At 37.7% G+C, this 25,294-nt stretch overlaps 1 protein-coding gene and 1 pseudogene across 1 annotated transcript; both read left to right on the top strand.

Moving 5' to 3' along the window:
- LOC107779252 (organic cation/carnitine transporter 2-like) overlaps window positions 1–25,294 on the top strand; it is a 120,534-nt pseudogene that overhangs the window by 39,882 nt on the left and 55,358 nt on the right.
- On the top strand, window positions 21,815–25,125 carry LOC107779253 (protein VERNALIZATION 3). The gene is made up of 4 exons (XM_075229068.1): window positions 21,815–21,962; window positions 23,158–23,219; window positions 23,975–24,015; window positions 24,463–25,125. Exons 1-4 carry the CDS (start codon window positions 21,960–21,962, stop codon window positions 24,693–24,695), a joined length of 339 nt encoding a protein of 112 aa, XP_075085169.1. The 5' UTR covers window positions 21,815–21,959; the 3' UTR covers window positions 24,696–25,125.

The raw sequence follows: 25,294 nt of genomic DNA, 5'->3' as shown, positions 1-25,294 counted from the left end.
CGTTTTATGTGATTTGAGGTTTCAAATAAGTTTGTATGATATTTTAGGACTTGTTGGTATATTTGGTTGAGGTCCCGAAGGCCTCGGATGAGTTTCGGATAGTCAATGGATAAAAAGTTAGACTTAAAACAGCTGCTGCAATTTTTTCCTTTATGCTAGAAATTCTGGGCCAAGATCGAGCCCAATCTGTTTGTATAATTCATAAACAAAGCTTTTATAAATCTAAAGCCACCCTGAACAAAAGGCGGCTACAACAGGAACGCAGGTACATCTTCAAGTCCCACAACCATCGAGCACAGCAACAACAACAGCCAACATCTGTACGCAATGTGCAGAAGTGTAGTATCAGTACAACCAACCCCATGTACTGAGTAAGTAACAAACCTAGCCGTAGGTTGAAAGTAGTGACGAGTTCCACCAAGTTGGGTCCAAAACCAATAGTTCAAAAGGGCATATTTGACCATAAAGTTTAGTAAAATATAGATTTGGGACCTAATTAAAATGTGAATTTTGAATACTTAGTCCCCTTATAATGTTAATTTTGACATCAATTGTTAGATTTGGGACCTAATTAGCAATTTAATTATGAAATATTAATGAATTAAGTGTCCCTGTGTAATGTTCATTTTGACCTCAATTGTTAAATTATTTTATTCAAACTATAATAATAAGTAAATATTAATAGTAACCATATAAGTCCATTGACTAAGGTTGTAGTCATATAACCTATGTTAATTACATCGTTGCGATTCATAATTATATTGATCGTTTATGTAATAGCCAATATATAATTTCATTCATTAAGGTCATACGTATCGGCCATTAGTTATTCATAGCAACAATATAAGTCAATTGACTAAAGTTGTAGTCATATACTACGCTAATATTAATTACATCATTGCGATTCATAGTTATATTAATCGTTTATGTAATAGCCAATATATAATTTCATTCATTAAGGTCATACGTATCGGCCACTAGCTATGATCGAGCCACGATCGAGGCCGGGGATCGGAGCCATGATCGAAGCCACGATCGAGGCCGAGGATCGAGGCCATGATCGAACCACGATCGAGGCCGAGGATCGAGGGCTCCCTGGGCAGAATTATAAAAGAGGAAATTCGTCTCATTCGCCATTTTTAACAAATTGGAGCTTGAGCAGAGGCAATTTTTGATAGATTTTCAAGGAAAAGACATTGAGGTAAGTCTCTTGTCTAATCTTGTGAAGGGCAAATTACCCCATAGGGATAAAATTGAATAATTGTTGCTAATTGCGGGGGCTACGTACGCACGAGGTGACGAGAGTCCATGCGTAGTAACTATAAATGCTAAAGTTCGGGTAGTTTATTACTCAAAGCATGAATTACTTGTGTAAATTATATTCTTTATTTAATTAATATTAATTGATGTATATGAATATATTGTGAATTGTTAGATAAAGATATTAAAGGATGAAAATCTCATATGCTTGATTTTTGTTTAAATTAATTAATTATTAAAAAAATTATTCTTCCTCCCGAATTTATCTTATAATAAATATACTCTCCTTCTAGAGGTACATAAGAAAAATGTTCTCCTTTCTTGTGGAGCGGGCCGAATGCCTCGGCATGATAGATGCATATATGGATCGTGTCGCACGTCCCTCAGCAGTGTACACGACACTTTGTATCGGGTCGTACGTCCTCGGCAGAAATCGTGCTTAATGATAATAATCATACGATACCTTAATAGCTTATTTCAGCTTGCAAAGTCAATTGATAAATTTGAGAATCCTTGGAATCTAATGAATTATTATGCCTGCTTGTTAAGGAATTAATTGTTATTCCTGTAAATGAGATTTAATTGATAAATTAGAAATTATTTGAATTGAAGAAATTTAATTAATATATTGAGAATTGTTGCATTTGAAGGAATTTGATTATTTTCGCTGATTAGATAAGTTATTATAAATTCTGTAAATCATGATGATTTAAATATCCTACTTGTATTTCAATTATTATTATTGACCCATAGTGAGTGTCAAAGTCGGCCATCTCATTTCTATCACTTCGAGATTAGGCTTGATACTTACTGGGTACACGTTGTTTACGTACTCATACTACACTTCCTGCACTTTTTGTGTAGGACCTAAGGCAAGTACTAGTGGGGGACCTATCGTCTTATACCTATGTTATCCAGGGACATAGTGGTGAGCTGCCTTTTTGAGCCGTTCTGCAGCTACTAGTGTCTCTCCTTGTATTTTTCATTCTATCTATTTTTATTTCAGACAGTATTTGAGGTTTTGTATAATCTACTAGATGCTCATACACTTGTGACACCAGGTCTTGGCACACACATTGGTAGAATTTGGTATTTTATTATTTTTTTTGGTTTTAAATTTTGTCAGTATATACTTAATTTATTAAGTTGGCTTGCCTAGCTGTAGTGTTGGACGCCATCACGATCTATAGGTGAAATTGGGTTGTGCCAACATGATATCAAAGCACTAGGTTCACGTAGGTCTCACAAGTTATAAGCAGGCCTAATAGAGTCTTGCGGATCGGTACAGAGACATCTGTACTTATCTTCGAGAGGTTATAGGGTGTTAGGAAATTACCTTTCTTCATATTCCATCGTGCAATTGATGTAGTTCTAAATGTCCTTCTCTTATTCTCTCTCAGATGGTGAGAACGCGCTCGAATGAGGTTCCAGACCAGGGAAGAGCTACTCCCCCAGTTGCTAGAGGCCTAGGGAGGGCTTCAACCCGTTGTAGAGGGTGAGGACATCCCAGGACTGTTCCAGTTATGCCGCCAGTCGGTCCAGCAGAGAATCCCATTATTGAGGAGCAGGGTGAGGTGTCTGTGGCAGAGCCAGCTCCGGTGGATTTCATATCTACACCAGGATTTCAGGACGTCATGGGTCGTATGCTGCGGTTCATGGACAATATGACTCAGGCCGATTTATTTCCGGCAGACCCAGCCACATCTCAGGCGGGTGGGGGAGCACAAACCCCAACCACGCAGGCTCATGGACAGGCAACTGCTGTATATCAGACCAAGGGTGCACTACCTATGGGTGGAGCCTAGCCAGTGGCAGAAACTACATCTGAGCCTAGGCCAGTTGTAGCCGCTGATCCGCAGAAACTATTGGAAAGATGGACTAGACTACATCCTCCTATATTTTGGAGTGAGCGACATGAGGATCCCCAGGATTTCATTGATCGGTGCAAGGATAGACTGTACAAAATGAGGATATTGGAGACTTCTTGGACAGGTATATTTCACCCTCTCAGAGGGAAGAGTTGAGGTTTCAGTTTGAGCAGCTCTAGCAAGGTCAGATGTCAGTGACCGATTATGAGGCGAGGTTTTCTGAGTTATCTCGCCATGCACTTATGATACTCCCTACTGAGGCAGAGAGAGTGCGGATGTTTGTTGCGGGTTTACATACTGGCATTCAGGCCACTATGACTCGAGAGGTTGAGATGGGTGCTTCTAATGAGCTAGTCGTAGAGATAGCCCGGAGAATTGAGGGTGTACGTCAGCATAGCCGAGAGCAGGTTACTAGAGATAAGCGGTTTGGGTATTCTGGAGAGTTCAGAGGTGCTCCGTCTGGGGTCAGAGGTCAGTTCGTGAGAGGGCAGTACAGCAGGCCCCCATATCCAGCACCACCGCCTCCTCGAGGTGCTCTAGTGCGACCCTATCTCAATGCTATACCAGAGAGTTCTTATCGCCCACCAGCTATTCAGGGTTCTTTTAGTGGGTATTCAGGTCACCAGGGACAGACTTCTAGTCATCAGCTTATCGCATTGAAAAGTTGTTACGAGTGCGGGGATCCCAGTCATATATGGAAATTCTGTCCCAGACTATGCGGTAGACCAGTGCAGCAGGGTCAGTAGCCTATGATTACCGCACCAGTTGCTCCACCAGTAGTCCGACCACCAAGAGGTGGAGGACAGGTGGGTAGGGGCCGTCCTGGAGTTAGAGGTCATCCAGGCGAAGGCCAGCCTATTAGCTCTCTAGCTTGGTTCTATGCCTTTCCGGCCAGACCAGATGCAAAGACCTCAGATGCCATGATTACATGTATTATTTCTGTTTGCGGCAAAGATGCCTTAGTATTATTTGATCCAGGATCTACGTATTCATATGTGTCATCTCTATTTGCTCCATTCCTAGGTGTTTCTCGTGAGTCCTTGAGTACTCTTATTTATGTGTCCACTCCTGTGGGCGATTCTGTCATTGTAAACTGTATCTACCGGTCCTGTGTTCTTACATTCTGTGGTTATGAAACTAGAACAGATCTCCTATTGCTTGAGATGACCAATTTTGAAATTATTCTGGGTATGGACTAGTTATCTCCATATAATGTTATTCTAGATTGTCATGCCAAGATTGTTACCTTGGCTATTCCAGCATTGCCTAAGCTTGAGTGGAAGGGTTCGTCTGTTAGTTCATTTAATCGAGTTATTTCTTTTATAAAGGCTCAACACATAGTTGAGAAGGGTTGTTTGGCTTATCTATCCTATGTTCAGGATACTAATGCAGAGACTTCGGCTATTGATTCAGTGCCTGTAGTTTGGAAGTTCTCCGATGTATTTCCTTCAGACCTTCCAGGTATGCCACCTGATCGTGATATTGATTTCTGTATTGACTTAGCTTCATATACCCAGCCTATATCTATCCCACCGTATAACATGGCTCCGAAAGAATTGAAAGAATTGAAAGAACAGCTTAAGGAGTTACTAGACAAAGGGTTCGTCAGACCGAGTGTATCTCCTTGGGGTGCACAGATATTATTTGTGAAGAAGAAGGATGGATCAATGTAGATGTGTATTGATTACCACCTATTGAACAAAGTCACTATTAATAACAAGTACCCGTTGCCGCGTATTGATGATCTATTTGAACAGTTGTAGGGTGCTAAGGTGTTCTCTAAGATCGACTTGAGGTCGGGGTACCATCGGTTGAAGATTTGGGATTCAGATGCTCCGAAGACTGCTTTTCGGACTAGATATGGTCAATATGAGTTTCTGGTGATATCCTTCGGTTTAACTAACGCCCCGACAGTGTTTATGGATCTGATGAACATGGTATTCAGGCCATATATTGATTCGTTTGTCATTGTCTTCAGTGATGACATTCTGATCTACTCTCGCAGTAAGGAGGAGCATGAGCAGCATATGAGAGTAGTGCTTCAAACGTTGCGGGAACAAAAGTTATATGCTAAGTTCCTTAAATGTGAGTTCTGGCTTGAGTCTGTTACATTTTTGGGACATATTGTATCGGGCGAAGGCATTACAGTTGATCCCCAAAAGATTGAGGCAGTTCAGAATTGGCATCGTCCTACTTCGGCGACTGAGATTAGGAGTTTTTTGGGTTTAACAGGTTATTATTGTCGGTTCGTGGAGGGTTTTTTGTCTATTGCAGCACCTTTGACCAAATTAACCCAGAAGGGTGCTCCGTTCCGATGGTCCGATGATTGTGAGGTGAGATTTCAGAAGCTCAAGACAGCATTGACTACAGCACCAGTGTTAGTGTTGCCTTCCGATTCGGGGATGTATACAGTATATTGTGACGCTTCACGCATTGGCTTGGGTTGTGTACTAATGCGGGAAGGGCGAGTTATTGCATATGCTTCACGCTAGCAGAAGTCCCACAAGAAGAATTATCCAGTACATGATTTGGAGTTAGCTGTGATTGTTCACGCTCTTACGATTTGGAGGCATTATCTTTATGGGGTATCTTGTGAAGTTTACACTGATCATCGCAATTTGCAGCATTTGTTAAAGCAGAGGGACCTAAATCTGAGACATCGCAGATGGCTTGAGTTACTAAAAGATTATGATATTACTATCATGTATCATCCGGACAAAGCAAATGTGGTTGCAGACGCCTTGAGTAGAAAGGCAGAGAGTATGGGTAGTTTAGCTTTCATTTCAGCAGAGGAGAGACCATTGGCTTCAGATATTCAGTCCTTGGCCAATAGACTTGTGCGGCTGGATATTTCAGAGCCCAGCCGAGTTCTTGCATGTGTTGTAGCTCAGTCTTCACTATTTGAGCAGATCAAGTATCACCAGTATGATGATCCACACTTAATGGTTCTTCGAGAAACGGTACTACGGAGTGGTGCCAAGGAAGTTACTATTGGAGCGGATGGTGTTCTGCGACTCCAGGATCGTCTATGTGTTCCTAATGTGGATGGACTGAGGAAAAAGATCCTAGAGGAAGCACACAGTTCTTGGTATTCTATTCATCCAGGTGCTACAAAGATGTATCGTGATTTGAGGCAGCATTATTGGTGGAGACGAATGAAAAAGGACATAGTTGAGTATGTGGCTAGGTGTCTAAATTGTTAACAAGTTAAATATGAGCATCAGAGGCCAGGTGGCCTACTTCACCAAATGACTATACCAGAGTGAAAATGGGAACGCATCACTATAGACTTTGTAGTTGGGTTGCCGCGGACCTTGCGGAAGTTTGATGCAGTTTGGGTCATTGTTGGGTCATTGTTGACAGGTTGACCAAGTCGGCAGGCTTTATTCCTGTTGTGACTACGTATACTTCAGAGAGGTTGGCCCAGATATATATTCAGGAAATAGTTCGGTTGCACGGTGTGCCAATTTCTATAATATCTGATAGAGGCCCTCAGTTTACTTCACATTTCTGGAGAGTAGTACAGAGTGAATTGCGGACCCGGGTACAGCTCAGCACAACCTTTCAACCGCAGACCGACGGGTAGTCAGAGCGGACAATTCAGACTTTGGAAGATATGCTCAGGGCATGTGTGATTGACTTTGGAGGTCAATGTGATCGTTTCTTGCCTTTGGCCGAGTTTGCTTATAATAACAGTTACCAATCCAGCATAGAGATGGCTCCATTTGAGGCTTTATATGGTCGGCGATATCGTTCGCCCATCGGGTGGTTTGAGCCCGGTAAGGCTAAGTTATATGGTACTAATTTGGTGAAGGATGCCTTGGAAAAGGTAAAGTTGATTCAGGAACGACTCCGTACAGCGCAGTCCAGACAGAAGAGTTACGCGGATCAAAAAGCGCGTGATTTATCATTTATGGTAGGTGAAAAAGTTCTTTTGAAGGTTTCACTGATGAAGGGAATCATGAGATTTGGGGAAAAGGGGAAATCCAGCCCAAGGTTTATAGGCCTATTTGAGGTGTTAAGACGAGTTGGGGAGGTTGTTTATGAGCTTCCATTACCTCCCAGCCTATCGGGAGTTCATCCGGTTTTTCATGTATCTGTGCTCCGGAAGTATCATGCCGACCTATCACATGTGTTAGACTTCAACACAGTTCATCTAGATAATAGCTTGGATTATGAAGAGGAGTCAGTTGCCATTGTTGATAAACAAGTTCGCCAGTTGAAGTCCAAGAGGATTTCTGCGTTTAAAGTCCAGTAGAGGGACCAACCAGTCGAGGAAGCGACTTGGGAGACTAAGGAAAACATGCGGAGCAAATATCCACATTTATTCAGCACTTCAGGTATAATTCTAAACCTATTCGAGGACGAACGTTTGTTTTAGAGGTGGAAAATGTGATGACCCAAAATGTCATCTTTAAATTTAATAATTAATTCTGTATGTTAAGATCTCGAAAAGCACTATTTATCATTCCTCGACTTGCGTGCACAATCCATAAAATTTTTTGAAAAGTTTTTATCTGAAAAATGGATTAAAATATGAATTAGAGCTTTAAAACTCAACTCAGTTGTCTTTGATCAACATTTTTAGCAAACAGACTTGGATCAGTGTTTTGACAGTTCCAGTAGGTCCATATCGTGATTTGGAACTTGGACGTATGTCCGGAACCAAATTCCGAGGTCCCTAGCCCGAGATATGAAATTTTGATGAAAACTTAAAAGTTTAAGTTCAAATAGTGACCAGATGTCGAATTATGTACAAACGACCCCGGAATAGAATTTTGATGATTCCAACAGCTCTATATGGTGATTTTGGACTTAGGAGCGCGATCGTAATTTTATTTGGAAGTGTGTAGTGAAATTTGGCTTGAAATGACTAAAACAAGAATTTAAGTTTGGAAGTTTGACCGGAGAGTTGACTTTTTAATATCGGGGTTGGAATGCAGTTCCAAAAATTTTCATAGCTTCGTTATGTCATTTATGACTTGTGTGCAAAATTTGAGGTCAATCGGACTTGATTTGATAGGTTTTGACATCGAATGTAGAAGTTGGAAATTTTAAGTTTCATTAAGCTTGAATTGGAGCATAATTCGTGGTTTTAGCGCCGTTTTATGTGATTTGAGGTTTCAAATAAGTTTGTATGATGTTTTAGGACTTGTTGGTATATTTGATTGAGGCTCCAAGGGCCTCGGGTGAGTTTCGGATGGTTAACGGATCAAAAGTTGGACTTAAACAGCTACTGCAATTTGTTTCCTTTCTGCTGGAAATTCTAGGCCAAGTTCGAGCCCAAGATCGAGGCCCATGATCGAGGTCACGATCAAGGCCGGGGATCGGGGCCATGATCGAAGCCACGATCGAGGCCAAGGATCGAGACCATGATTGAACCACGATCGAGGCCGAGGATCGAGGTTATGATCGAGGGCTGCATGGGCAGAATTATAAAAGAGGGCATTCGTCCCATTCGCTATTTTTAATAAATTGGAGCTTGAGCAGTTGCGATTTTTGATAGAGTTTCAAGGAAAAGATATTGGGGTAAGTGATTCTAACTCGGATTTGGTCAGTATACACGAATATATCATTGTTTTCACCATTTATTTAGTGTTTTGAGATTGAAATTTGGAAAAAATTTAGAAATCTCATAGAAACGAATTTTTGAGATTTAGGTATCGATTCGGAGTCAGATTTGAGTAAAATTGGTATGGTTGGACTCGTAATTGAATGGGTTGTAGGATTTCGTAACTTTCGCCAGAATCCGAGATGTGATCCCCACAGACGAAATTTTAATTAATTTCAGGATTTTTAATGAAAATGTAGTATTTTCTTATTGAATTGATTCTTATAAATTTTAGTGATTGTATCGAATTATTTTTGGTTAGATTCGAGTCAATCAAAGTTGGATAATCGAGGAAAGGGCCTTCTAGTGGATTAAACTGGAGCAAATTGAGGTAAGTATCTTGTCTAATCTTGTAAGGGAAAAATTACTCCATAGGGATTAAATTAAATAATTGTTGCTAATTGCGGGGGCTACGTACGCACGAGGTGACGAGAGTCCGTGCGTAGCTACTATAAATGCTAAAGTCCGGGTAGTTTAGGACTCAAAGCATGAATTACTTGTGTAAATTGTATTCTTTGTTTAATTAATATTAATTGATATATATGAATATATTGTGAATTGTTAGATAAAGATATTAAAGGATGGAAATCTCATATGCTTGATTTTTGTTTTAATTAATTAATTGTTAAAAGAAATTATTCTTCCTCCCGAATTTATCTTATAATAAATATACTCTCCTTCGAGAGGTACATAAGAAAAATGTCCTCCTTTCTTGTGGAGCGGGCCGAACACCTCGGCAGGATAGAAGCATCTATGGATCGCGCCGCACGTCCCTCGGCAGTATACATGACACTCTGGATCGGGTCGTACGTCCTCGGCAGAAATCGTGCTTAATGATAATAATTATACGATACCTTAATAGCTTATTTCAGCTTGCGAAGTCAATTGATAAATTTGAGAATCCTTGGAATCTAATGAATTATTATGCCTACTTGTTAAGGAATTAATTGTTATTCCTGTAAATGAGATTTAATTGATAAATTAGAAATTATTTGAATTGAATGAATTTAATTAATATATTGAGAATTGTTGCATTTGAAGGAATTTGATTATTTTCGCTGATTAGATAAGTTATTATAAATTTTGTAAATCATGCTGATTTAAATATCCTATTGAGCCATAGTAAGTGTCAAAGTCGGCCATCTCGTTTCCACCACTTCGATATTAGGATTGATACTTACTGGGTACACGTTGTTTACGTACTCATACTACACTTGCTGCACTTTTTGTGCAGGACCTGAGGCAAGTACTAGTGAGGGACCTATCATTTTACACCCACGGTATCCAGGGACATAGTGGTGAGCTGCCTTTCATTCTGTATTTCATTCTCTCCTTGTATTTTTCATTCTGTCTATTTTTATTTCAAACAATATTTGAGGATTGTATAATCTACTAGATGCTCATACACTTGTGACACCAGGTCTTGGCATACACATTGGTATAATTTCGGGTTTTATTATTTTTCTTGGTTTTAAATTTTGTCAGTATATACTTAATTAATTAAGTTGGCTTGCCTAGCTGTAGTGTTGGGTGTCATCATGACCTATATGTGAAATTGGGTCGTGACACTCAACCCACTAGGTAAGCCAACTTTCAACTATCCAATTTCAATAACAATTATTAAAGCAATTTAAGTAAATAAAGGTCTTAATCTTATACATTTCCCCAAGAACTGGTAATACAAATCATGAGCTTCTATGAATATAATTTACAAAATTGATATGAAATAATACATCATCTGTTTGAAATGTACATGACAGATTGTTATAAATCTAAGGCTACCATGAACAAGAGGCAGCTACAACCTTGATGTAGGTACATCTTCAAATATGGCAACCATCGAGCACAGCAACAACAATAGCCAACATCTGCACGCAATGTGTAGAAGTGTAGTATCAGTACAACCGACCTCATGTACTAAGTAAGTAACAAGCCTAGCCTTAGGTTGAAAGCAGTGACGAGCTTTTACCAAGGTCGGGTCCAAATCAATAGTCTACAACAGTCCATAACAACGTAAAAAAAATAATACAAGTAGTAATTCAGAGATAAAATGCTCGACTAAATCTTGATTTCTAAAAAAATGTTCTTCCTTTCAAATACATCAGTGGAAACCCCAGATCGATCACCGAAGTTGCCAAAAAATATGAATAAGTTTGAGAACAATAATTTTTCCAAAAATCCTTTATTAAAATAAGTAAGATGTTACGTTTCCTTTCCAGATAACCAGTGTAAAATAAATGCATCACTATGCCTAGCTGTCAACATGTGTGAGAAATCATGAATAATGTGATAATGTACAACATGGGAAAAATACATCTATATCCCTATATGTCACGTGTGCATGTCAATGCAATGCATCTCAGAGATGAAATCATGTACTCACACTCTCAGAGTACTCAATCTCACTGTTTCTCACTTTCCACTCATCATACTCAACCACTCGGTACTGAATATGGCCCGTACGGCCCAGGGAAATCCATCCCGGAACATATACAACACTGACTATAAGTCACCCAGTATTGAGAAAAAGGGCAATCAAACCCTGTGGAGAAATCCATCTCCAGGTATAAAGTACTTCGGACAAAACCATGTCCAGGGAAATCCATCCCTCAATAATATCATCCGCGCTCACTGGGGGTGTGTACAGACTCCAGAGGGGCTTCTTCAGCCCAAGCGCTATCATAAATCAGTATCAATATCAGAATCAATCAGGCCCTCGGCCTCACTCAATCATTAATCTCTCCAGTCTCTCTCTCATGGGCTCATAATGTATTGAAAACAACCCGTAAATGATGATATAATATATCAATAAATAACAACAGAGACTGAGATATGATATGCATATGAATGCGTATGACTAAGTACGTAATACAATGAAAACAGTTAACTTAATAGCAGAAATGACCACGGTGGGTCCCAACAGGATAGACATGTAGTCTAAACATAGTTTATAGAATGAATCACATTATGATAACTCTAGTACGTAGAGATTTCATGATTTCAGACCAGTTCAAATAACTACACAGTTCACACGGTGCACGCCCATACGCCCGTCACATAGCATGTGCGTCACCTAAACACCAAATACATAACACGTATAATTAGGGTTCATACCCTCAGCTCCAAGATTAGATGAGTTACTTACCTCGAACAAGCCGAATCCAAATGTCGAGCAAGCCAAACAGTGCTCCAAAAATTCAATTTTATGCCTATCAACTTTCGAACGGCTCGAATCTAGTCACAATAAATTTGTTTCAGTCCACACAATTTATAGGAATTAATTCCATATCAAAATATTAATATTTTCCAAAAAATCTGAAATTATGCCCCAAAAATATCCGTGGGCACCACATCTCGGAATCCGACGAAACTCACAAAATCTGACAACCCATCCAATTACAAGTTCAACCATACTAATTTCACTCAATTTCGACTCCAAATCGATGTTCAAAACTCAAAAATTCGTATTATAAACTTTAGGCCAACACCCCCAATTTTCTCTTTAAATTCATCAACCAATCGCTAAAAATGAAGATAGATTCATGGAATATTATTACAAGGGAGTCAAGAATACTTACCCCAAGTTGTGTGGAAACATTCTTCTCCAAAATCACACAAACCGAGCTCCAAAATCGAAAAATGGGTAAACATCACGAAACCCCAAATTTAAGCTTTTGCCCCAACGATTTCCGCATATGCGGACAAGGGGTCGCATCTGCAACCCTCGCTTCTGCCGAGAAAAATGCGCGCCTAGAGAAACAGCCGGGCTTCAAAAATCTCGCATCTGCGGCGCCCTTCTCGCATCTGCGGGCTCGCAGATGCGCATTCCCCTTCGCAGATGCGGCCTCGCAGATGCGAGCCATTTCTTCGCACCTGCGAGCACTGCCTAGTTCCACTCTTGGCCGCTTCTGCGACTGGTTGCGCGCATATGCGGCTTCGCACCTGCGATCAAAAGCTTGGCAGGTGAGATCATACCAGTAGGCAGCAGTTCCAACATTTCCTTAGTCCGAATTTGATCCGTTAACCATTGAAACTCGCATGAACCCATCGGGACCCCGTCCGAATATACCAACAAGTTCCATAACCTAACACGGACCTACTCGAGGCCTCAAATCATATCAACCAACATCAAAACGACAAATCGCACTTCAAATCAAAATCTATAAACTTTGAACTTTCAAATTTTATATCTTGTGCCGAAACACATCAAATCAATCCGTAATGACTTCAAATTTTACACACAAGTCACATTTCACATTACGACCTATTCCAATTTCCAGAATCGGATTACGACACCGATATCAAAAAGTCAACCCCCGGTCAAACTTCCAAAAATTCAACTTTCATCATTTCAAGCCTAATTCTACTACGGACCTCAAAATAATTTTTCGGACACGATTCTAAGTCCAAAATCACCATACTGAGCTATTGGAATCATCAAAACTCCATTCTGGGATTGTTTACACATAAGTCGATATCCGGTCACTATTTTAACTTAAGCTTTAAATCTTGGAACTAAGTGTTCCAATTCATTTCAAAACCTTACCGGACCAGAACCAATCACCCCGGCAATTTACACAACAACTGTAAAGTAAAATTTGAGCAGTAAATGGGGAAATGTGGTTGTAATACTCAAAATGACCGGCCGGGTCATTACATTCTCCCCTACTTAAACATACGTTCGTCCTCGAACGTGCCAAGAGTTGTTTTCAAGACATCAAATTACTATTCCATATTACCACGCACGTACCCAGGGGTGATCCCACCTCACCCTATTCCATATAGGCCTGACAACATAATTCAACTGAAAGTCCTTAATTTAACCTTAGCCCAAAAACCTTAGAATATAATTTCCCAACCTTCAGAATTTCTTACAAGACCCGAATCTCATAGTTACATATTGTATAAATCTAAACAAGCTGCATCTAGCTATAACTATAACCACAGATATAATCACCTAACATATTACACAACTTGTAAGCCCGTAGCACCATTCCTGATCACAGTGACTACTCCGAAACCAACCAAATACTAGTATTAAACCGATATCGAACCAAACCTCATCCCAAAACATTTGTACAATGTTGATAATAAAAAAACACGCAGAATCTCGTAACCCCTTATCAGATCCAAAAGTCATGGAGCTCTCTAGCCCCAACCAGAACCATAGTCACTTCTAAGCCGACTTTCAATATTATCCTCCCAAATATACCGTTTCAAACCTGATAGTACCTATTCTAGGTCCAATGACCATATATTATTAAACACAACTATCCCATAAACATGCCACACCAATATAACTTAGATCCACAAACTGTGCCATCAGTGCGCCAATACACAATAATTCAAATGTACTCAGTCATGGAAAATGACTCAAATGAGAGAACTGGCCCGCAAGATTAAAAAGTACCGCCACAACGAAATTCTGAAAATACATCATACACCGTAGAACCATCACACGATTCTAACACAAGGTTCATACCTTAACATAACTTCGGTGCAACGCGTGACCCCATCCAAACGCTGGTTCATATTATATACCTCGAGCCACCCTACTCAAAATCAATAACCACGGAGAGGCAAATGACACAATGCCACACAAAACCTGAAAGAATATAGCTAATATGCAATCAATAATGCAATACCCAAATACTCATCTCGCTTAAATTCCACCATAAGACCCCCAATAGAACCACACCATGGGTGCATAACCAATGAATCACAACTCCTCGTATCATAAAAGAGTAACTCACAGATCATTTCAGAACATGAAAAATCTCAACATCAACCGAATGGCACATCCCTCAACAATAGCAGTATGGAGAAAACCAATCTGACTTGATGTAGAATACACATCCTAATTGTGCCTACCAATGGACCCCCAAATCAGCTCTGGTTACCCACAAATAGATAAATAACCCTTCAAAAATCCACAATAACCGAAATCATAATACATACTATCATATGGCTGGCTTCGGCCACTACTTCACAATCCACAGCCATGAAACAATATGCTCCTGAAAACTCCCAGTCTTCAAATCCTTAGAACACACGAATCACCATTTCTGATCCAATCTCCACCGCCCGAATGACTATCACATCCTTAATGCACGATCATCCCACTTGGAATATTTCCATAATTCTTCCGTGTCGCATAGCAATAATTTGAATATCAGCAGTCTATCAACCAGGTGTGTACAGCAATACCAATGACATCGAAACACAAGAAAGTGCTTTTTGAAATGCGCACCCTTCTCAGGGATTACCGAGCAGATATAACATTCGTCTAAATATCTGAAGTTGACCATGTTGTCCAAAATTCGGGATCTTCCCTTCAAGACTGAATTTCCACCTCGTATATGTAGATTTTAATCCCGCACAACACACGACATCTATCATGCCATCATGTGACAAGCACAAGAATCTCATTATCAACTTTGAGTCACTCGAGCCCCTCGGGACCCCGTCCGAAATACCAACAAGTCCTAATACATTATACAAACTTATCCAAAGGCTCGAAACGCCACAAATAACATAAGAATCATGAATCGATGCTAAAAATCTTTCTTTCAACTTTCAAACTTCCAAACTTCGACGAACGCGACCGAATCATATCAAAATATTTTGGAATGACGTCAAACTTTACGCACAAGTCACAAATCACGATACGAACCTATTCCCAGAATTGGAACCCCAAACGGACATCGATATCACCAAAGTCCACCTCAAACCAAACTTAGAAAATTTTAAAACATTCAAAATGCCAACTTTCCACAATAAGCGTCGAAATGCTCCCAGGAATGCATCACTATGACTAGCTGTCAACATGTGTGAGAAATCATGAATAATGTGATAACGTACAACATGGGAAAAATACATTTATATCCCTGTATGTCACGTGTGCATGTCAATGCAATGCATCTCAGAGATGAACTCATGTACTCACACTCTCAGAGTACTCAATCTCACTGTTTCTCACTTTCCACTCATCATACTCAACCACTCAGTACTGAATATGGCCCGTACGGCCCAGGAAAATCCATCCCGAAACATATACAACACTGACTATAAGTCACCCAGTACTGAGAAAAAGGGCAATCAAACCCTGTGGAGAAATCCATCTCCAGGTATAAAGTACTTCGGACAAATCCATGTCCAGGGAAATCCATCCCTCAATAATATCATCCGCGCTCACTGGGGGTGTGTACAGACTCCGGAGGGGCTTCTTCAGCCCAAGCGCTATCATAAATCAGTATCAACATCAGAATCAATCAGGCCCTCGGCCTCACTCAGTCATCAATATCTCCAGTCTCTCTCTCATGGGCTCACAATGTCATGAAAACAACACGTAAATGATGATATAATGTATCAATAAATAACAACAGACACTGAGATATGATATGCATATGAATGCGTATGACTGAGTACGTAATGCAATGAAAATAGACAACTTAATAGCATAAATGACCTCGGTGGGTCCCAACAGGATAGACATGTAGTCTAAACATAGTTTATAGCATGAATCACATTTTGATAACTCTAGTACGTAGAGATTTCATGATTTCAGACAAGTTCAAATAACTACATAGTTCACACGGTGCACGCCCATATGTCCGTCACCTAGCATGTGCGTCACCTCAACACCAAATACATAACACGTATAATCAGGGTTCATACCCTCAGCTCCAAGATTAGAAGAGTTACTTACCTCGAACAGGCCGAATCCAAATGTCGAGCAAGCCAAACAATACTCCAGAAATTCCATTCTGTGCCTATCAACTTTCGAACGGCTCGAATCTAGTCACAATAAATTTGATTCAGTCCACACAATTTATAGGAATTAATTCCATATCAAAATACTAATATCTTCAACAAAATTCGAAATTACACCCCAAAAATCATCCCGTGGAGACCACGTCTCGAAATCCGATGAAACTCATAAAATCCGACAACCCATTCAATTACAAGTTCAACCATACTAATTTCATTCAATTCTGACTCCAAATCGATGTTCAAAACTCAAATATTCGTATTATGAACTTTAGGCCAACACCCCCAATTTTCTCTTTAAATTCATCAACCAATTGCTAAAAATGAAGATAGATTCATGGAATATTATCACAAGGGAGTCAAGAACACTTACCCCAAGTTGTGTGGAATAAGTCTTCTTCAAAATCGCCCAAACCGAGCTCCAAAATCGGAAAAATGGGTAAACATCACGAAACCCCGAATTTAAGCTTTTGCCCCAGCGATTTTTGCATCTGCGGCGCCTTTCTCGCATCTACGGGCTCGCAGATGCGCATCCCCCTTCGCACATGCGGCCTCGCAGATGCGAGCAATTTCTTTGCACCTGCGAGCATTGCCCAGTTCCACTCTTGGCCGCTTCTGCGACTTGTTGCGCGCATATGCGGCTTCGCACCTGCGATCAAAAGCTTGGCAGGTGAGATCACACCAGTAGGCAGCAGTTCCAACATTTCCTTAGTCCGAAATTGATCTGTTAACCATCCGAAACTCGCATGAACCCATTGGGACCCCGTCCAAATATACCAACAAGTTTCATAACCTAACACGGACCTACTCAAGGCCTCAAATCATATCAACATCAAAATGACGAATCGCGCCTCAAATCAAAATCGATGAACTTTGAACTTTCAAATTCTATATCCTGTGCCGAAATATATCAAATCAATCCGGAATGACTTCAAATTTTACACACAAGTCACATTTCACATTACGGACCTATTCCAATTTCCAGAATCGGATTCCGACCCCGATATGAAAAAGTCACCCCCGGTCAAACTTTCAAAAATTTAACTTTTGTCATTTCAAGCCTAATTCCACTATGGACCTTCAAATAATTTTCCGGACACGCTCCTAAGTCTAAAATCACCATACGGATCTATTGGAATCATCAAAACTACATTCCGGGGTCGTTTATACATAAGTCGACATACCACCCGGATCTGGAGTCACAATTCACGAGCATTCTAGAATTTGCTATAAGTAATAGTCAGAAAGAAATATAACTGTCTGAATGAAAGAAACAGTAGAACAGAAAAGATAGACGGGGACTTCAAGGTCTGTGAACACCGACAGATCTACCTTGAGTCTCCGGACTGCGGACCAATAGCAAAATCTCGATCAACCCGAGTCGGTATCAAAATTTGTAAAAAAAGTGCAGAGTGCAGTATCAGTACAACCGACCCCATGTACTGGTAAGTGTCGAGCGTAACCTCAACGAAGTAGTGACGAGGCTAAGGTAAGGCACCTACAAATCAACCTGTATAATTTAACAGTGTATATGCAAATAACCGAAATGAAGAACTAAACAGGAAATATCGGGAGGGGAATTTAACTTAAGTTTTAAACTTTAGAACTAAGTGTTCCAATTCATTCCAAAACCTCACCGGACCCGAACCAATCACCCCGAATATTCACACAATAACTGTAAAGTATAATTTGAGCAGTAAATGGGAAAACAGGATTGTAATACTCAAAACGACCGGCCGAGTCATTACAACAGTGATAGAGATGGTGGCAGCGATTATACTTCGATAATCGAAACCCTAGACCCAACCAACAGTAATATTTCATCAACCCCTAACCCACCTAATCGAATCCTAGAGATAGAGACAGAAACTTACCGGCGATGATATAGGGAGATGGAGATGCTTGGTGCCGATTTCAAGCGTATATTGTTTTAGCAAATTTTGTGGAAAAGTTGAGCGGCTTTACAAGGTTTAAGCGGAAGAGGATTTAGAGGGAAAATAAAACTGGAGGGAATACCAAAAAGAAAATAATATTTTTACCGTCTATTATCTTATATGGCCAATAAAAATATACTCCCTCCGTTCCAATTTATGTGAACCTGTTTGACTAGGCACGGAGTTTAAGAAAAAATGAAGACTTTTGGAATTTGTGGTCCTAAACAATTCAAAAAGGGGCCCAGATTATTTATGTGGTTATAAAAGCTTCTCATTAAGGGTAGAATTGTAAGTTTAAGTAAAATTATTTCCAAATTTAGAAAGGGGTCATTCTTTTTTGAGCTAACCAAAAAAGAAATAGGTTCACATAAACTGGAACGGAGGGAGTACTAATTACCGGTAAATATTTATTGGCCGGTAATATTTTGCGTTCCCTGAATAAATTAGCGGCAATTACTTTATTGCTGATAAATAATTGTCGCTAAAGCCTCTTTTTGTTGTATTCTATGTGGAGTTAAACTTCACGTTCTAGGGTTATGGTTCTTTTATGACTGTTGTTATTTGAATATTGATTTTGATTTCTTAGTTTATCGCATTGGTTCATTTATTCAATCTTGTGCTTAATTATTTGATTGCTTGATCACCAATTGAAAACTATCTACGAATCTAGAATTGAACTCGAAAGTGGGAATTCTAGATTGCACATAGGATTGAGTAGAGCAAGTTCTTGAACCTGGGCATCGGGGAACGGATTCGCGGTTAGGATAGACATATACCTAATTGCCTTGCTTGGTTGATGTACAGGAATTATAAATGCGTTCTTGCTAGTTCTAACTCCATAGACATATAGGTGTTAGGTTAGCTTGAATAGGCGAGTAAGAACTCGACAGATTCTTATGAGCAATATTAACCCTGTCAACCAATGAACTAGATGAATTAGTCAGTCAATTCAATTGAAGAATACAATAGGAATGTTAGATAACCCATAACCCTAGATCATGTTTTCATTACATTGATAACATAAAAATCTAATCTTCCTATGTTCAAAGTTCATTATTTATTTTTATTTATTTTAATTAGTTTAGAATCAAATACTTCTAATTTTAATTCTTGTTTAGATAGTTATGATAGTTTAATTTAGTTAATAGTTAACCAGAAGTCCTCGTGGGTTCAACATCTGATTTTTAATCACTTTATTACTTGACGACCGTGTATACTTGCGTGGTCGCAATAAATTTTCATAAAACACTTTAGATCCTAGTAACTATTGTTTGTCTAATTACCATTCGTAGCTACTGCTAAATTGTTACTAACTTGCATCATTTGTATTCATATGCACAACGAATACAACTTGTATCAACTGTATTAGTTCGCGCAACAAACACAACTTGTATCAACTGTATACGTTTGCGCAACTGTATTCATTCGCGCAACGAATACAACAAGTAGCAACTATAACCAAGGCAAATACAAGGGTGTATACAAATAATACAACTTGTATATACCGGTGTGTATCGAGTGTATTCGTTGCGCATACAACCAAGGCGAAATAAAGAAATACATAAAAATAAAATGCTTTTATTGAAAGTTGAACTCAAGACTTCCACTAACTAAGTGAGCACTTTAACCAAGTGAGCTATGAGAGCTTGTTGCTCTTTTGTTTCAGTTCAAAATGATTAATCTATTATATCATGGATTTGCTATAAGATTCAAATATAGTTACGAATAATAAAAATTTGCTAAAAGTATAACCACGAATAATAAATACAATATATATGTTTGATGTGTCGCATAATTTTTCCTTTTTCTTTTAGGTCATAGCTTGGAATCCATAACTCCTAATTTGCTGGAATAATAGATGTAATTGTTTTTTCCTTTTCCTCTCACAATTTTTGGCTTCACTAATTAAAAGCCCCAATAAATAAAGAAAACATTTTGATCAGGATTCTTATCCCTTGGAATCCAGAGGTCTTTTAGGCTTTTGTGGTGATAAAGGACATCCTTTTTCATCTATTCATATGATTCATAGAATTGCATATGTGGTTATAAAGATGTAAAATAGGCATCCTTTTCCACGTTTAACTTAAAAACATTAGTAGAAAAAGCAAGTATATCTTCTGCTATTCCAAGCTACCTTTTGGGCTAAGCAAACCCAACAGGTTAGCCTAACCATCATTTTCTCTGAATCATGTTGGGCTGATTTAATGTATAGATTTTGACTTTATAAAAAAGTGCAAATATACCCTTTTAGAAAATTATTCCTTTCGAAGAATGTTAGATTCATATCTATATTTGCTCATATAATTTTCAGTTTGCTTATAAAATATTAGACTGTGGCCTAACGTTTTTCCACAAGATTTTCAGTTTGTTCAAAAAGAATATTTAGATCGCAGTGTAAAAAGTTCATCAATTGCAAAAGAAATAAAAAGAGAATTATTTACTAAACAAACTGATACAAAAAGAGACACCCGACGAAAATAAGAGTGTAAATTGCTCATTCATCATCTTTCAGACCCCAAACGTGCAATAGGTTAAAAGAGGCCTAGATCTAGATGTCATATTTTTAAACATAGTTTAAAATCATAATTACTTTTGTCTAAGATATAATTAAATAATAAAAAGTACGCTCTCTCACAAACTTATGCTTTAAGAGAAGATGATCACACACTCTTCTCAGAGCTCATGCCCAGCACCTTCCGTTTTATTGTAGAAGATCTTAGACTATTTACATTTGTTACAAATCATCAAATTTTAATTTTGGCAGATACAAATTATAAAAGTAATAATATATATCACCTAATCATGGTTAATCAAATAAATATCCGAATGAGAGACACATATTTTTCATTCATTAGCATAGTGTAAATATCACTTGACACCACGGTGAGGTTTTTATCGAATGAGTGACATTTCAGTTAGGAGATCTTCACACACACACACACACACACACACACACACACACACACACACACACACACACACACACACACACACACACATATATATATATATATATATATATATATATATATATATATATATATATATATATATATATATATATATATACCATAATCCATGCATGGCTAAAGGTTCTGTTTATTTTCTTATAACTTGTAGTTGTCAAACAAAGCTATACAAACAGCTTATCCAACTGATCAGAATATTGTTTTTCCATTAGAGAAAAGCTTCAAAAAGTTTAGATTCTTGTGATTGTAAAGAAAGACATAGCATATAAAAATAGCAACAGCTACCTAGCTCCCCCTATACTCGTGTAAGAAAAAAATTGTAACGACCTGAACCGTTGTTTTCTGTATTTTCGTCTTGTATTCCCCGTTAAATGCTTATTCATGTTTCAATATGTGTGTTTTGGATTCATTTACAAGGTCTATAGACTTTAGTGTGGTTTATAATAATAGGGTACAAGTCTACAATGGTTGTGGTTTGAGGCCTTCACAAATTGTCAACCAACCTAGGGTTGACATTGGAGGAGATGATCTTCGCACTTTTTACACTATGGTAAATTTCTTTTCTTTCTTCTTCATGTTTGTCCCACCTGTCTTTTCAGAGTCTTGAAAAGTTATCTCCGTGTAATCTACATGGATCATGAGTTTGAGCCGTAAAATTAGCCAATGCTCCTTATGCCAGGGTAGACACCTCCTTGGGGTACGACCAGAGACGAAACCAGGATTTAAAGTTTATGGTTCAAAATTCTAAACCGTTTAAATTAATGGATTCTAAATTAATAATTTATACATATTCGATTGATCTCTTGTGACAATTATAGGGTTTGAACAAAAAGTATTGGGGGCGGCCGAACCCGTAGCTCGTGCTCTAGCTCTGCACCTTGGTACGACCCTTCTCCGAAACCAGGGGCGGAGCCAGAGTACCGACTGCGAGTTCGGCCGAACTCAGTAACTTTGATTCAAATCGTGTATTCATCTTAAAAAGTTTATTGAATATGTACGAATTATTAATTTAAAACCCAATAATTTAGAAGGATTGGACTCCTAAACTCATAAGCTTGAAATCTTGGCTATGCCTCTGCCCGAACCCTGCGTAAATGGGGGATATTTCGAATTGTACTTTTAATTTATATCTTCTTCCTTTTCACTAGCTACTCCATAAGCAAATATATAACTCCATTTGCCTTAATTTATGTGTCTTACTTTGCTTTTTAGTACGTCCCAAAAAGAATATCATACTTTCTTATTTAGAAATAATTTAACTTTAACTTTATATTTTACTTTTTATGAAATAATTTACAATCACACAAATATCTCTGTTTTGTTTTAGATCACAAATTTCAAATGTCTTTCTTTCTTTCTTGAATTGTGTATCAAGTCAAACATCACTTATATAAATTGAGACGAATGGAGTATTATTTTGAAAAATAGTATAACAGGTATATATCTAGGTTCCCCATTTTAAGTCGAAGAATTTTTGCACTCTTAGTTCATGTTACATATATATATATATATATATATATATATATATATATATATATATATATATATATATATGTAACCAATCCTACTGCATAAAAGGTGAGATTAATAACTTGAAAAATAAAGCAATAACACCTGGTACAAATTAAAATACACTAATAATAGTAATTTTATTTACATAATTGATCAATATATAAAAGTTAAATTATTTTCTTAATTTGGCATTGGTTTCAAGATATTTGAAATACTCTATGCGTTTTTGGAAGGTTATGGTGGATCCAGATGCTCCAACCCCAAGCAACCCAAACCTGAGGGAGTATCTGCACTGGTAAGCCTAGCTTATAGCTATGATCCATCTTTTATTTATTTTTTCTCTTCTTTTTCATGCACGTATGTCAAAAGAAAAAAAACATTCTTAGCTTTGGCATGAAATCACACTTTAAATTAGAAATTCCGTTAAAAGTGTTCAAGATTTAATATATACTCCCTCCGTTTCAATTTAGGTAAACATATTTCCTTTTTAGTGTGTACCAAAAAGAATGACTCATTTCCATATTTGAAAACAATTTACCTTTATGCAAAGATTTTTAGCCACACAAAATATATGTATCTCATTTTACACAATAAGTTCAAAAGTATTTCCTTTTTTTTTTTTTTCTTAAACTCCGTATTCAATCAAATATGTTCACATAAATTAAAACGGAAGGAGCGTGTGTGTGTGTGTATATATATATATAGTTAATTTATTTACATAGTATTAATTTTTATATACACATTATAATTTTCCGATGATTGATGCTAAACTGATCATCCTTCGGTATATGTAGATGCGCACTGCTTATTTGACCTTCTAGCGGGATTTAGGGGTGTTTTGGTTCGATTTAATTTGATTTTGCTTAAAAAGAATAAACCAATTAAGTTAATTTTTTAATATTTAAACCAAATCAAATGAAAATTTAAAACAATTTAACGGTTTCGATTTGTTGATTGTAGAACACACACATATATCCCAGAAAAATAAAAATTAAAAAATAAGTGTCTCTTTCTCCTTTTTATGCTAACTCCTTTAATTAATTTTGCTAGGCTGGTCACAGATATCCCAGCAACCACAGGAGCAAACTTTGGTAAGTCTTTCTTACATTAAAGTCACCTTAATGTATAAGTTTTAGCGTCACAACATGTAAAATTCAATGTTTTTATTGTTATACAGTAGGTAAAATTCAGTTTCTTCAATATAATAGTGTTATTGACTTTACCGTTATAGTAGGTACAACTTATTAGTGATTTATTTGTTATACTCAATTACTTTAATGCAACATAAAATAATTTTATGACTATATAATTCCTATCCATACGTGAAATTAACCGATTTTTTTTTCTTGGACAAGAAAAAGATTATATTAATGTTTGTATCTAACCAAGAAATGGTGAGAGGCAGCAAAAACGATTAATCTTGCATATATGTACATACAAAAAAGGATCTTTAAACAAATAACCCGCGAATTTGCTGCATGCTTTTCTTAACCAGCATACATCTGTCAGCTATTTTTAATTTATGATGTATAATGCAGGCAATGAAATTATACGATACGAGAGTCCACGACCTTCACTGGGAATTCATCGCTATATTTTCGTGTTGTTTCAGCAATTGGATCGAGAGGTTGTGAATGCTCCTGATATAATTGATTCTCGTCAGAATTTTAACACAAGAGACTTTGCGAGATTTCATAATCTCAATTCGCCTGTTGCTGCTGTTTACTTCAATTGCAATAGAGAAGGTGGTACCGGTGGCCGTCACCTATAAATAAGTTTAACTTATATATACTGTCAGTGTACGAATTTTTTACACTATCGAGTCACATTTATGGTTCAAAATTATAAATCTCATATTTTAATAAAATTCTTTGGGTGATCTCATAGTGTAAAAATACCTTATACTGACGATATATATAAGTTAAACTCAGAAAAATATTATGTCTTAGTAATATGTTTCCTCAAAATTTTACTGAATTATTAACTTATACATGGATGTCAACGTGAGGAGTTTACATGTTACAAAGTTACATGTAAAAGAATTGATGCTCATATTTATTTTTAATTAAAGGGGTATCTTATTATAGAACTATACTTCAATTATTCAGTTTTATGTCCTCAATTTTATGTTTTTGGGATGTTTTTATTAAACTTTGGAGGAACTTTTGAGAGGCTAACGCTATGGGAGTTGGAGGCTTGAATAGAGTTATTTATTTTTCTCTATTTGTTGATTTCTACCCTTTTATTTGATTAAATAAGTTGTTATTTTCGTGCCATGAGAAACTTGATATGAATGTTATGATTCCTATCTTTTGTTAATGATTTGATTTTAGTTTTACGAGTTAGGTATATATGTAATCTTGCGCCTAA

The sequence above is a fragment of the Nicotiana tabacum genome, chromosome 13 (genome assembly GCF_000715075.1).
Source record: "Nicotiana tabacum cultivar K326 chromosome 13, ASM71507v2, whole genome shotgun sequence".
In the NCBI taxonomy this organism is placed as follows: domain Eukaryota; kingdom Viridiplantae; phylum Streptophyta; class Magnoliopsida; order Solanales; family Solanaceae; genus Nicotiana; species Nicotiana tabacum.
This window is presented reverse-complemented; position numbering and strand designations above follow the sequence as displayed.